Source organism: Cavia porcellus, unplaced genomic scaffold (assembly GCF_034190915.1).
Source record: "Cavia porcellus strain 051 isolate PalLab524CR breed Dunkin Hartley unplaced genomic scaffold, mCavPor4.1 scaffold_15, whole genome shotgun sequence".
Classification (NCBI taxonomy): Eukaryota; Metazoa; Chordata; class Mammalia; order Rodentia; family Caviidae; genus Cavia; species Cavia porcellus.
The window spans coordinates 75178365-75191711 of record NW_026947498.1 but is presented as its reverse complement, the minus strand read 5'-3'; the positions used below and the strand labels follow the sequence as shown (position 1 = coordinate 75191711).

The 13347-nt window shown below is 52.4% G+C and overlaps 1 protein-coding gene across 16 annotated transcripts in view; it reads left to right on the top strand.

Annotated features, from left to right (window-relative positions):
- The window catches only part of Atp2b2 (ATPase plasma membrane Ca2+ transporting 2), a 364580-nt gene that overhangs the window by 250156 nt on the left and 101077 nt on the right, over positions 1-13347 (top strand). For 15 of the 16 annotated variants that reach the window (XM_063225260.1, XM_063225261.1, XM_063225266.1 and 12 more), the window contains exon 2: positions 4254-4763. In XM_063225260.1, the coding sequence (XP_063081330.1) occupies positions 4565-4763 (199 nt within the window). In that variant the 5' untranslated portion in view covers positions 4254-4564. Of the gene's footprint in view, positions 1-3085; positions 3187-4253; positions 4764-13347 lie in introns of those variants that run through there. The other variant, XM_063225259.1, reaches the window with a different exon arrangement.

Genomic DNA, 13347 nt, shown 5'->3' with positions numbered 1-13347 from the left:
CCCGACTTCCAGCAAGCCCATAAGGTAGGCAGGACAGGAATTGCTTGTGCATTTTGCAGAAGCAACTGAGGTCATCTGAGGACCGACCTAAAGTCATACTTCTTATACAGACCTAAGGCTGACTCAGATAGGCATTTACCCACTGAACATTTATTGATTGCCTTCCAGATGCCTGGCACTGCCACATGCACAAAGCAGACACAGCTACCAGCCATGTGATGCTCTCAGACCCTTGGGCAAAGGATCAGAGTTAAGCAGGCCTGAACAATGAAGTGCGAAGTGGCTACAGTGGCATAAAGGAGGCGTCTGGGAGACAGGAGAATCTACACAAGCAGCATGGCAAGGGACATTTCCAGGAATGGAGCCTGAGACTGAGGAGGACAGTGCTGTCACTGCTTGGAGTTTATAGCACAGGGCATAGAGAGGCTTCTGAGCAGGGATGTGGCAGGGCTGTAGGCTTTGGGAAGCTGAGTCTGGTCACACTGTCAGTGCAGTTGCATTACATTATTAGTGCTTCTGTGCTTGTTGAACTCACATTTTTGAATTGAGCAATTTTTCTGGTCAGTGAATTAACAACTTAGAGGAAAACCAAGACTCCCAGAACAGAGGTGACCTCACACATGTGCTCTTGAAATGTGGGGCAGGGATTTAGCAGCATCATTGGGGGTAGAGACATGAGATGAGTTACTTGCAGGGTGGAGCTCTGAGTTCTAACCAACTTGCTATCCTAGGTTCACACTTGCTCCCATCAGCCCCTTTCTGCAACTTTCACTGTGTCTCTCCCAGCCTTTACCAAAGGTGTATGTTTCTGTCTCTTCCTGTTGCATCTTTTGACTTATTCATGTCTTAACCTGCAGGGGAAAAAGTATTCCCTAGTCAGATTTAAAAGGAAAGACCTTTAAAAGACCTGGGACTCCTCACTGTGGCAAATCTGTCAAGCCATGGAAATCACTAATTTGTCTTTTTTCATCACTGTTAGCCCCTAGAGGTCAGGACCATGTTTTCCTGACACCAAGTAGGTTCCCAAAACATAAATCATTGAGTAGATGGGTAGATGGATGAGTGTATAGGTAAGTGAGTCAGCAGGAGATTGGTGCACAGATGGGTGGATGGATGGACAGACAGATGCATGAGTGGATAGATGTATGGATGAGTAGATGCATCAGGAGTGGATGCTTTGACAGTTGAATTAGCATGTAAGTATGTTGGTGAATGCGTGGATGGGTAGATGGATGGATGGATGGATAGATGGACTTATGGATGGGTGGATAGATTCATGGATGGGTGAATATGAGGTTGAAGATTACTGTTCATCTTAATACAATAGTCATTAATATTGACAGTAGCCCATTAATTCATGCCTACTACTGTGATCACAGATATAAATTGCTGCTGGTAATTCTCATAGCTTCTGCCATCAGACACACAATTACCAGGGCCTTTAACCTGGGCTGCAGGTAGCTGGGGGACAGATACAAAACAGCACCTTGAATTTGAAAAGGCCCTTTGCAAAGCCCTCCAGTTCATATAAGGCAATTCAGTTAAGCCTCATAAGAAGCCACTGAGGAAGATTTGCCAGAGTAGGCCTCAGGCATCCTGACTAGGAAGGAGTATGTCTCTCAACTCAGACTGCCTGCTTTCAGGTCCCAGATCCATGACTTCTGGGCCACGTGACCTTGGGCAATGAGTTCATCTTTCTTAGTACTGGTTTGCACATGAGTTCTATGGAAATAACAAGATTATCTATCGCATTCAGTGGTTGTGTGGATTGATGATAATCACAATAATCACTGAGTACTTACCATGTGCTGGGCTTGGTTCTAAGTTTTTATAGGAAGTAACTCATCTGTGAAGTTGATACTAAGAGTGGGCCATTGAGTCAGCCCTTTCTTATGAGGTGGTTGACAAGGGTCCAAAGTCTTAGGGTAAAAAGGTCCCCACTTGCTGATGCCTCCATGCTATGGACCCTTGTGCAAAAAGTCTCCATTCTTAAGAGCTTTATTCTGTTTGCTTGTAAAATGCGTACAATTAGAGGATCCACCTCACAGGACCTGTGTACTCAATAAGATATTGTTTGCTTTTTGTTCATTCCTTTAGCAGCTATTGATTGGACACCTACTAGAAGCTGGGAACTTTCCTAGTCAGAGCAGCACACAAAACATACAAACATTTTGCCTGCACAGAATTTGTCTCCTGAAGGATGACACCGTAGAAATAGTTTGCCCCTTTCCTCCTCCTTCTCCTCCGGCTCCTTTTCATTCTCTTTCTTCCTCCCCCTAACCTCTGTCTGCTGAGGATGGAATCCAGGGCTTTGCACGTGTGAAGCAGGTGCTCTACCACTGAGCTCTGCCCCAGCCACTGATGGATGACACCGTATGCACAGCCTGACACATCATTTGTGCTTCAGAAGTGGAGGGCAGGCTTGGTCTCACCTCACTTGCTCCTAGTTAGAGTCAAATCTCTTGAGCTCTGGGCTGGCACGTGGCAGCATGAACAAACCTGCAAGGATGAGGATGGAAACACCATGCATGCAGGCAATTTATCTAGTATCCGCGTCTCCTCTGAAGGCATTGTGTTCTACTCTGAGAGATCTCTATTGGTCCCAATGTAAAAAGGAAAGGCGGAAACCTTCCTGTGTCCTGAGCAAAGCACCCCTCTGCAAGGCATGCTGGGTCTCTCTTAAGGCTGTAACACCACAACCCATGGCTGGGAAGCCCAGCACTTCAGGCAGAAATACAGTGCATTTGAACATGCATCACCAATCCAGTAAATTAGCAAGTAGCCAATCACCAATCCAGTAAATTAGCAAGTAGCCAGGTGACAGAGGGGAGTAACACTTACTCCATTTTATATATGAAGGGACAAAAACTCCAAAACTGGAGCTGCACACCCAGGGTGGGGCAGCCAGGTTGTAGCATAGTTTAGATTTGAACCCCAATCTCTCTGGTTCCGTATCCTGGGTTTTTAACCATTGCCTAGGACAGCTCACCCACTGCTCAGCACTGGAGGAGAGAGGAGGGGAAAGAGCTGGGCTGGGAGCCAGGGACTGTCCTGATCTGGCTTTTCTGCTTTCTTGCTGTGTGGTTTGGAGGCTCCGCATAGAGAGAATGAAACTAACCTTGAACGTCTTCAGCTCTGAAATGCGTGGAAGGCAAAGGAGAGACCTGGCAGCAGGGGCTGGCCTGGGTGAGCTTCTCCCATCTCCTACCCTTGCTGTCCGTGACTTCTGGGTGGGGCTGGTCTCCGTGCCAGCTGCTGAGGAGCTCAGCAGAGGCCCTTTGTCACCCAACGCTCACAGAGCTCTTGGCCCCTGGTGTTGGGTGTCCAGGTGGATTAAATTCTCTCTTGGCAGTCCCTCAGATGCTGCACTGCTGTGCAGTGGCTGGCGGGCAGGGAGCAGCCTGTGAGCCCTCCTTCTATGCTCTGGCTGGACAGTCAGCTGCTTTCTATGGTGCTGGTCTCTGACGTCCCAGGTGAGGGCACCAAGAGCCCAGTCTGCAATGGGGATCAACCTCTGGGTCAAAGGCATACTCGTCAATGTGTGCAGCTGGCCCCTCTGGCCAGTGTGAGGGCCTTGGATGCTGTGGCTGTGGGCGGAGAGTGACGATACGGGGCTTTTCCACCTCTACTCTTATGGGGTCCCAGTGGGAGGGATGTAGAGTGTGGAGGTGTCGTGGGTGAAAAAACCACCATGGGGCCCAGGATGCATACCTGGAATAGGAGACATGTCCCAGATTTTGTGGACTTGGGACATTTGTACTGTGCATGATGGTGTTTTTGAGGAAAGGGGGTGTGGGCAAAGGTTACATGCCCACAAATGCTACTGGATATGCTGGTGGGAAGGGGGTGCCTGGCACAGTGGTATGAAGTGGGGCTGTGGGCTGGATGGGGTGTCACACAGCACTTGATCTGTGTGTGCTGGAGGTGTGTGGACACCTGAGGAGTGTATTTGGAAGTTAGCATGTTACACAGAATGGGAAAAATTAGAGAGCTGATGTACTGTCAAGGTACCCCAGGCTGTGCCTCAGGGTAGTAAACTTCTGGGGGCCCAGGTGAGTGCTGGTAACTCCAGATTTACAGTGAGGTGAGGTGTTGTGAATATACAGCAGGACATGTGCTATGAGTAGGTGTGAATGAGGTTCATGTCACCTGGGCTGGTATGTGCACACCTGGACCCTAGATATTCCTGAGCACTCATTTCATGATGCCTCCAGTACCTGACCCTATAACCCATGCTGTGTTTGTCCCCACAGGAGCCACCGCCTCTGACCATGTAGATGCCAGCTTTGGGGAGCAGCATGGGCCTCACTGAATGGAGACTCCTGGGTCTGCAGCCTTGAGCCCTTCTGGCCCCTGGACCTTACCACATACTCGGGGACATCCCTGGGAGCTCACCACCACTGTTGCCAGTCCACCTCAGCCACCGCCTCCCCCTGGGACTGGCAGTGGGCCACCAGGAGCTGCAGCCATCCAGTGAGGGTGTGCCAAGGACACCACACACGCCATCGCCCAGCAGTGTGGGTGCTGCCCCTCAGGCCCACCCCAAGCAAAGGTTCCAGCAAACATGGGTGATATGACCAACAGTGACTTTTACTCCAAAAACCAAAGAAATGAGTCGAGCCATGGGGGCGACTTTGGGTGCACAATGGAGGAGCTCCGCTCCCTCATGGAGCTGAGGGGCACAGAGGCAGTGGTCAAGATCAAGGAGACATATGGGGACACTGAAGCCATCTGCCAGCGTCTCAGGACCTCACCTGTGGAAGGTAAGTGTGAGATACTTAAACCTGGGGCTTCAGCCCTGGAAGCTACTGTTTGGGGTGGCCCCAGGGCCATATTCTTAACACTTACTAGCAGGCAGATCTCAGAAGTGACTTAGTGTCAGAGTCATCTTTCCAGTGTGTTTTAGCTGAGTGTCAGCCCCTTCAGAGACAGCAGGAAGCAGAGCCTCACCAAGGGTAAAAGTCTGACCCAAGCCACCTAGAGAGCTGAGTTAAGGACCACGTCAGCCTGAAGGGCACCTCACAGCACCATGGGATGTGGGGGCTTCCTTATCCTGGGAACCACAAACATCCGGTCCTCAGGGCATAAACAAAAGGGTAAGTGGAGAGGACTCAAGTGAAGCCATGCCATTCCTGCATCTATGCCCGGGGTGGGGAAAGGATTCCCATTTTCCCAGCTCAGCCCCCAGCGGTCCCATTTAGGCATCCAGTGTCCCAGTCACTGTCTCTGCCAGTAGCTCCCTCGTCTGGGCTTGGGTGTGCAACACAGACTGCAGCCAACTCTACTGTCCATGCAAGTCCTGCCACCAAACTGCAGGTGTCCCCTATTCCAGGCTCTGGTCAGGGACTGTGGGGCTCTGGGGACAGTCGGGGGCTATTGGGCACATAGGCTGAGTGAGCTGTGACAGGTAGAGTGACACATGTCCTTGTTTGTCCTTCCCTAGGATGGGAGTGGGGGTTTCTTGCAATTGCCAAAATAACCTGAAATTCCAGAGAGAGAGCTTTCAGTTCCTGGGACTTCCCTGGAAGGGACCCAAGGGTGGGCATCTGTTAAGGAAAGAGAGGAGAAGCCAGTCCAGCTCAGGCATGGGTGCTCAGCATACAGGTTCCTATCCACACTCTCACCTGCCACGAATTCGCATCCTGGCCAGGTTGAGGAAGTGGTCCCTACACAAACCCAAAATGCCTGGCTCTGCCCAACTCTCCTCAGTGCTGTTGCTGTGCAAAGGCTGCCTGGAGCAGTGAGGACAGCACCTACTGCTCTGTACTTGGTGTGGGACTGCAATGCTCAGTAAGAGGCAAACACGATTCTTCCAACAAGCAGGGTGCAGGTCCTGCGCCAAGTATAGACCACAGCCGAGAGGGCAGGCAACACCTGCCCTGAAGAAATCTGCCTCCCTCCTGCACTGCCCATCCCTGCAGAGGCTGCACGCTAGGCCACACACAGTCTAGGGTCACGCGTGCCTGCACCCTGGGTGCTCAGCATCTCCTGGTGTCTGCAGTGTGCTCCCTCTGGTCAAGAGAGCAAGCTAAAATCTAGTGCCTACTGTCACTGACACTTTGTCCATAGGCTGAGCTCAGGCAGTTTAGAAGCATTATGTGGAAAACAGGACTTAGTTTTCACATCTGTAAACTGGAAAAATAATGACATCCCAGATTGTCACTCTGCCCCCACCAGCCACCTAGCTGTGGGCCTCAGGGTCTTGTATCTCACCTCTCCAGGTCTAGAGTCCCACCTCCTGAGGGCCGGCGAGACATCTGAGCAGAGTAGCCTCTGAGAAGGCAGTGGTAGTGGGCATGCCTGCTGCTATAGACTCCGCAGAGATGCCCATGGACAGGCAGGGATGTGCAGAAGGGGGAATGGCACAGGTCCCAGACTCAAGTGACCTGGGCTTCAATCCCAGCTCAGCTGCTCCCAGCCCTGGGGCTCTGGACTGAGGCTCAGCCTCCCTGGGTACCTTCTCCTCTGTAAAGCACTGGTGATCATAGCGAAGACTATCTAGGGTTGTGACCAAAGTGGCATAGGACAGTCAGACAAAAGCGGCTCTGTGTGTTAGGTGCAACCCCAGAAACCAAACACCTCCATTTCCCCATCCATGAAGTGGGTTGTGCACATGAGTGTGATGAGGCCAAGTGCCCAGGACTATGCCCTGAGTGATGGCAGCTCTCGCTGCTGCTTCCCTTATGAGTACCAATGACTGCGGAAGCACTACCTTCTCTGGAAGTGGTGGACTGTGACTCTTCCAGACGCCTGACCCTCGCCCTCATGTCAGCAAGCTTTGACTAGATTTCTTCCATGTCCCTCGTCACAGGAGCACCTCCAGGAGCTGTGACCTCACCTTATAGATGAGGGGCACACAGCTCCCAGTCTCCACCTCAGAGTCAGAGCAGGCTTTCAGCCCCACAAAACACCACATCTGAATATGCCCTAGCCCTGGGCCAAGTGTCCCCATGGGAACAGTCCTCTGTGGGGTCCACTGTTCAGCAATGTCTGGGGAAGGAGGGACCATAGAGCACTGTCTCCATCTGTGTCCTGTTGTTTGTTCTGCCCCAGGAGGCCTCTCACAGTTAAAGAAATGCCACACCTCCAGCCCCAGTTTAAAATGGAGGGTGTCAGATGGCTCCCCCTGCTGCAGCCTGTCACTGCTGAGTCCCACTGCAGGAAAGTGCTCGGCCTGCTTACAGTAGTCTGCCCTTGGTGTCCAGCTACATTTAGGCAGAAAAATCTGTTGGCCACTGTTGGGCTCTGCAGCCACGAGGAGTCAGATCCCACATGTGGCTCTGCCTGCTGCCAACAAAGGACACAGGCTCAGCTCCCGTGGCCCAGTAATGTCAGCCTCCTCTGGAGGCCTGACTCGGTGAACCGTGTTGGGTAGCCCTGGCCACGAGTGAGGCCAGGGGCAGCCTCTGTCTATTTTGAGCACTGTTCCTTTCCCATCCACTGTGGTGCTGCTTCCCTCTTCTCTGCCTCTTCCCTTCCTCACTGCCAGCCTCAGGCTGTAGTTTCAGTCTTGAGTGGCTTTCTCTTCAAGGGACACTGAGATAGCTAAAGCCAGTCTTCTGCTCTCACCTGACTTCTCTGTGAAATGGGGATCATCACAGTATCCACCTTGCAGGGGTGTCCTGAAGATCACCTCCAGTACAGCACAGTGCCAGGCTTACAGGTAATGTTTATCTTTGGTGTTACCACACTTAGGTGTTTCTTTCAAAAACAGCCAGCATGAGCCAGACCCTTTGAAAGAGGCAGTCAGATAAGACAGTGCCCAGGGAGGAGTTAGCAGCTGTCAGAGAAGGAAGAGAGGCAAGTGGCCAGAGCTGGGGAGTCCTTGCGGCCTGGGGTCAGTAGCTGAGCGTCTTTCACTGCAGTGTCCTCTCATCTGGGGCAGTGCCCAGCAGCTTCAGCAGTATTCAAGGAAATGAGAGACAGAGGGTGCTCTGGTGCCCCTCCCACACTGTACGGAAGCTTCAGGCCTGGGGGTAGGACACAAGACACTGAGTTTTGCCCATGGGACAGCCCAGCGAGGCACTACAATGAGCCACACATGGCTTGTGGGGCCCTCAGGCTTCACTTGCTGACATCCACATCTTGGGCCGTGACCAAGATGCACCATCCACCACCGCAGGAGGACTGTGGGGAGTGTGAGGAGACAGAGCCAGCAGCAGCAGCAGGTTGGAACTGGATCCCAGAGTGAGATGAAATGGAACCTCTGCTTAATTTTGTATGAATCCCACAACCTGCCCAGAAGGAGAGAGGCTCAAGGAACTCAGAAAGCAGATGGTAGGGATGGGGGCTCAGCAATACCTGCAAAGACGACGTGGAAGACGCCTGTCCCTGGGGCCAGGCAGGACTGCACCTCCACAAACCACTTGCAACTTGGCCCAGGAGGGGTGCAGGGCATGAGTGGCGGGTTCGTGCTCTGTCTGCCCCAGGTTCATAGGGCACCCGAGGGATCAGAGGAGAAACTGCTGCAGCCATCAACTCCACACTGTTCCAAGCAGAGTGAGACTGGGGCAGACTCGGCTGCAGCATTCGTGTGGGCCAGAGACAGAGGACAGAGGGAAACACGTCCACTTCAAAGGCTAAGCACAGGTGGCTGCCTCCTTATGAAAGCATAGCAGAGGACAAGGGGAGCCGGTGAGGTGCTGGCCAGCCGGCCAGCACAGCTTCCTCATCGCAGAAGTGGGAACTGTGCTACTCTCGCTCCCTGGTGTGTGGCAACAGTGAGCTGAAAGTGTTTTGAAAGTTTTCTAGAAAAGCGTCACCTTCTAGGCCTGCATGGTGGCGCGCACATGCTGTGGGGAAGCTGAGGCAGAAGTTAAAGCCCAGCCTGGGAAATGGAGTGAGTTAGTGAGATATCTCAAAATAAAAAATAAAGGGCTGGGGGTGTAGCTCAGTGCCGAGGCCCTGGGTTCAATCTTCAGTTCCAAAAGTAAGTTAAGCAAATAAATAAATAAGTTCGAGCATTTGCTGCATATTTCTGTCCACTAGTGTTCTACTGAATAGAAATGCCTATAAAGCTAACTTGCACATAAAGGGATTTCCTGGCTGTGCAAGTGGAAAATCCAGGGAGAAGCCAGCCTCAGGCACAGGACCTGGGACCTCCAGTGCTGTCAGGAGAACTTTGTCCAGCCCTGTCCTGTTAGGCTTCGCCTCTGATGTCCTCTTTCTCGGCTTCATCCTCAGGCAGGCACTCAGCATGTGGGAACCCCAACAGCTGCAGGCTCACTTCATTCCCTCCCAACCTCACTAATGGCACAAGGCACCTCTTTCTTGGTAGGCCCCTCCCTTAAATCCCAGTGAGATTCTCATTGGGCCTCCCAGAGTCACATAGGTGCTCCTGAGCCCATCCTGTGGCTGGGGAACGGAAAAGACTGACAGTTCAGCCCCCTTACAGGGGTGGGCCAGCCACCACCGGAGCACATCTGACTGGAGGTGGGACCTGCAGTGGAAACCACGTGCCTACTGTGTGCTGGGGAGGGTGAGCATCGTGACCCCTTGCTCCTGAGGTGCTCAGCTTATAGGGGAAGAGAAGTAAGGAGGTGGCTAAGTCATGGGGCAAGGCTCAGAGCACCACGGAGCACATGGCTGTGGATTTCCAGCCAGCCCACGACATGGCTGATAATTTCGCAGGACGTTCCACACAATGAGACTGCTGGCTTCCCAAGCTGACTCTGGCCACAGGAGCCGACTCGACTGCATGGTCTGAATACTGACGCTCCTTCTCATCCGGCTGTCCCTGATTTCTAACGTCCCCATGCCTCAGTTTTTTCCTCTGTGGTGGGGTCATGGCTAGCAGTGCCTCTTTGACAGCGCTGCCGTGAAGATGAAGGTCATACCATGTGTTGTACACTAACTGCTTAATGCCTGGCTCATGGTGCATGTTACATTAACATTCGCTGTTGTCCTTTTGTCTCCCCTGCTGGGATCTCTCTGTGTGACTTTAGGGCACAGCTTGAGTCTTAACCAGTGTAGGAAGGTCACTGTCTTCAGCGTTCCAGGTGCGTGCAGGTTAAAAGTAAAAGTCCTCCCTCTTTCCCTCTGCAGTGCATACCCACCCCCATGCACTATCTTGCTGTGGGGAAAGTCTTGTAAAAGCAGTGTAAAGTGAAGGGCTAGTGAATCACATGCAGACACTTTCCATAATGCTGCCCACTTGTCTTTCTGAATCATCAATAAAATAAACCTGAGAGTTGATCAATATGTGCCAGCAACTGCCCCGCCAGAGAGTTCTGCAGCCAAGGAGTGGCAGGGGAGAGACAGCACAGTTAGAGGCCGACCACATGGCTTCAGGGTGACACTGGCAGGGAAGGGTGCCTTGCAAGGCAGACAGCTGGCCTGGCAGACCCCGCTGCGAAAAGCCCAAGTCCCAAGCTACCCATGTCTTGGCAGGCTGTGTGCAGCATGTCAGGGCCAAACACCCGTTCCCCTACTCCTCACAGAGCCCTGAGCAAGAAGTGAGGTTAGAGAGGAAGGAGGCTCTAACTTTCAATGAAGGTACCACCCTTTGAGAATAAGCTGCACCAGACTGGAGGTATGCACTGTGAGCTCAGAGAAGAGAAGCGATGAGGAAAACACTGGCCTGGAGTCCCAACCCCGCTTTCACGCCATCTGACTCCCCAGTGCACACATTACTTCCCCAGCCACTACCTGCCATTGACTGACCCAGGGCCACAAAATCAGCAGCGACTTCCTCTAAGATAGGCCTCGAAGGACAGGCAGGAGTTAGGTGCACAGCGCTGGAGAAGAAAACACAATCTTAATGAGAAGCAGCATGAGCAGAGACCCAGGGGTGAGGACCCCCAGTATGTGGGAAGAAAGGAGGAAGTCACTGTGCCCAGATCCAGCAGGGGTCAGGGGACACCAGCGAACTGTGTCCCCAGGCCAGGGGACACTGGCGTGGACTGTGGGGGATGTTTGTGGGCTGGGCTCTCAGTTGGTTCATCTGTGTTATATACACAGGCTGTGGTCTGAGGAAGCTGCACTAAGGACTTCTGCACAGAGCAGAAGATGCTAAACTAGAGGCCAGAGCCCCTCCATTTTTTTCTGTTTGCTATAGTGGAGCATGTGGTAGGGCTTTTTTTTTTTTAACAAATTACTGAAAAGAAAAAATTTCAAAAACAAAAATTTTGCTCCAAAACTATATAAAAGCACAAAAGTGGAGCATGGGACCCAGGCTGCCCTGGCCGAGGTCTGGTCTCATGTGCCAGGTACCCGGGGTAAGAGGAGACCAGGGCCCCACCCTCCCACCTGCATTTAAAAGTGCTGGGCTGGAAAGAGGCAGTGGATGCCTGACTCTGCTCCTGTTGACTTTTGTCCCCCCAGGCTTCCTTTTCCATTCCATGTCTCAGTTTCTTCATCTATAAAATCAGGAGAATGAGTCCAGCAGAGTCAGACATTCAAGAACTGTGAGATTGTTTTCCTCAGGGCCCTACAGGCAAGACTGGCCGCACACCCTTCCCTGGAAAGCCCAAGGACTGGCAGTCCAAGGCCAGGGAGGTGCAGGGCCTGGCTTAGGCTGTCTGGGCTGCTGTCACAGAATACCTGGAACTGGTAATGTAGAGAGGACAGAAATTCCTTTCCTACATCTCAAATCTCACAAGGCTGGAACTCCTAGGAGAAGCGGCCTCATCTGTCATCCAGGAGAAAAGTAGAAGAGGACGAGGAGGAAGCAAAGAGGCAGGAATAGAAGGAGAGGAGAGGTGTTAAACCACCCTTTCATCAGGAACCTACTCCACAAGATAATGGACCCACTCCCACCATAAAAGTATTAATCTGTTCAGAGGCAGAGCCCTTGTAATCTCCTCACCTCTTAAAATCCCAGCTCTGAACTCTGCTGTGCTGGGAACTAAGTTTCCAATTCAGGCAGCTGGGGAACATGATCGGAGCCCTGCTGGGTGCTCCCCTTGCCAGCCCCCTGGGCTGGTCTTAGCAGCTACTGGCATGGGCCTTCCCTGGGAGCAGCTCTCTGCACCCTGAAGACAGGGCCCCTGAAAAGTCTTACGCATCCGGCAATGCTCTGTGGCCAGGAGGCCTCACTCTTTCTGTGAAATGGCTTTGGAGAACATGTCACAGAATTCAGAAGCACAAGCCAGTATTTCTGCCTTGGGCCAGGAGGGTGATATGGAAAGGTGATATTTGACTAAAAACATTTTTGAGATCAACAGGGTTTGCAGTGGGGCTGTGCAATGCAAGTACAGGTAGCAGCTTGGACAAAGGTGCAGAGGCAGAGGAGGGTCCCCAAAAGGCAGAGTGGGTGGCCACATGGTGGAACCAGGGAAGTAAGGAAAAGCAGCAGTCATCATCCCGTGAGTGTTACAGGCGTTTCAGGCATGCTTCTAAGAGTCAAACACACAGCATGATCCCTTTTGACCTTTCCAGTAATACTACAAGCTAAATGTGAGAATCATCCTCATTTTCACAAATGAGGCTTAGAGAAGTTCAGCCACCTGCCTAAGGTCACACACCTAATGAGTGGAGGAATTTGGATTCAAGTTCGGGCAGGCAATTCCAGAGCTCGCTCCTGAGATGGCTTTGAAGAGATGAATAATGAACCAGAAAGTGCAGCCTTAAATTAAGAGGCAGAAGGGAGTCTGTGACAGTTCCTGAGGAGAGTGTGCTGGCCAGGAATTTGGCCTGCAATGAAGAGATGCTCCTGGGATGAAGCCAGTGGACAAAGAGGGCCGGCAGTCAGGAGAGAAAGGACAGGGCTGATGTGGCAGGGACAGACAGAAGGACTGAGAGCAGCTCTCAGTGGAGGGAGGTGAGGGGTTCAGCCTGACGCAGCAGCTGGAGCTATGATGGGGACTGGGCAGCAAAGGAGAAGCCAGGGCAGAGGCAAAGCAAAGGGTTTACGTGGTTCAGCCCTGTGAGGGCTGCAGGTGCAAGTGCAGGCTGGGCCTGGGGAGTCCTGTCCCAGCCAGCAAGTCCTGAGTGGCAGTGGGGCAAGGAGGCCACCCAGGAGGGAGGATCTGTGTCTCCCCTGGCTGCTTGGTCCTGCCCGCTAGAGTGTGCTGCACAAGTGCACCACAGTGGTGTAAACAAGTGCGCGAAATGCAGGCTCTTAGAGCAGCTCTCTTCTCTCCTGGGAAAGCAGCAAAGCCAAGCAGGAGCTAGGGAGGAGGAAGTGTCCCATGCAAGTGTGGTGTGATCGGGGTGTCTGACACTGGGTCAGCATCAGGTAGCCATGGCAGCAACCAAAAATGGCCTTCACTGAAAAGGGTGACCCGTTGGATGAGCCCTGGAGAGTCTCCTCTAGACAGAGCAGAGAGTGTCCTCTGCAGACAGCTCAGTCACATCCGACGGAATGAGGGCCATGAGGCCCATCTCATCCTGCAAACTGACAAGCCC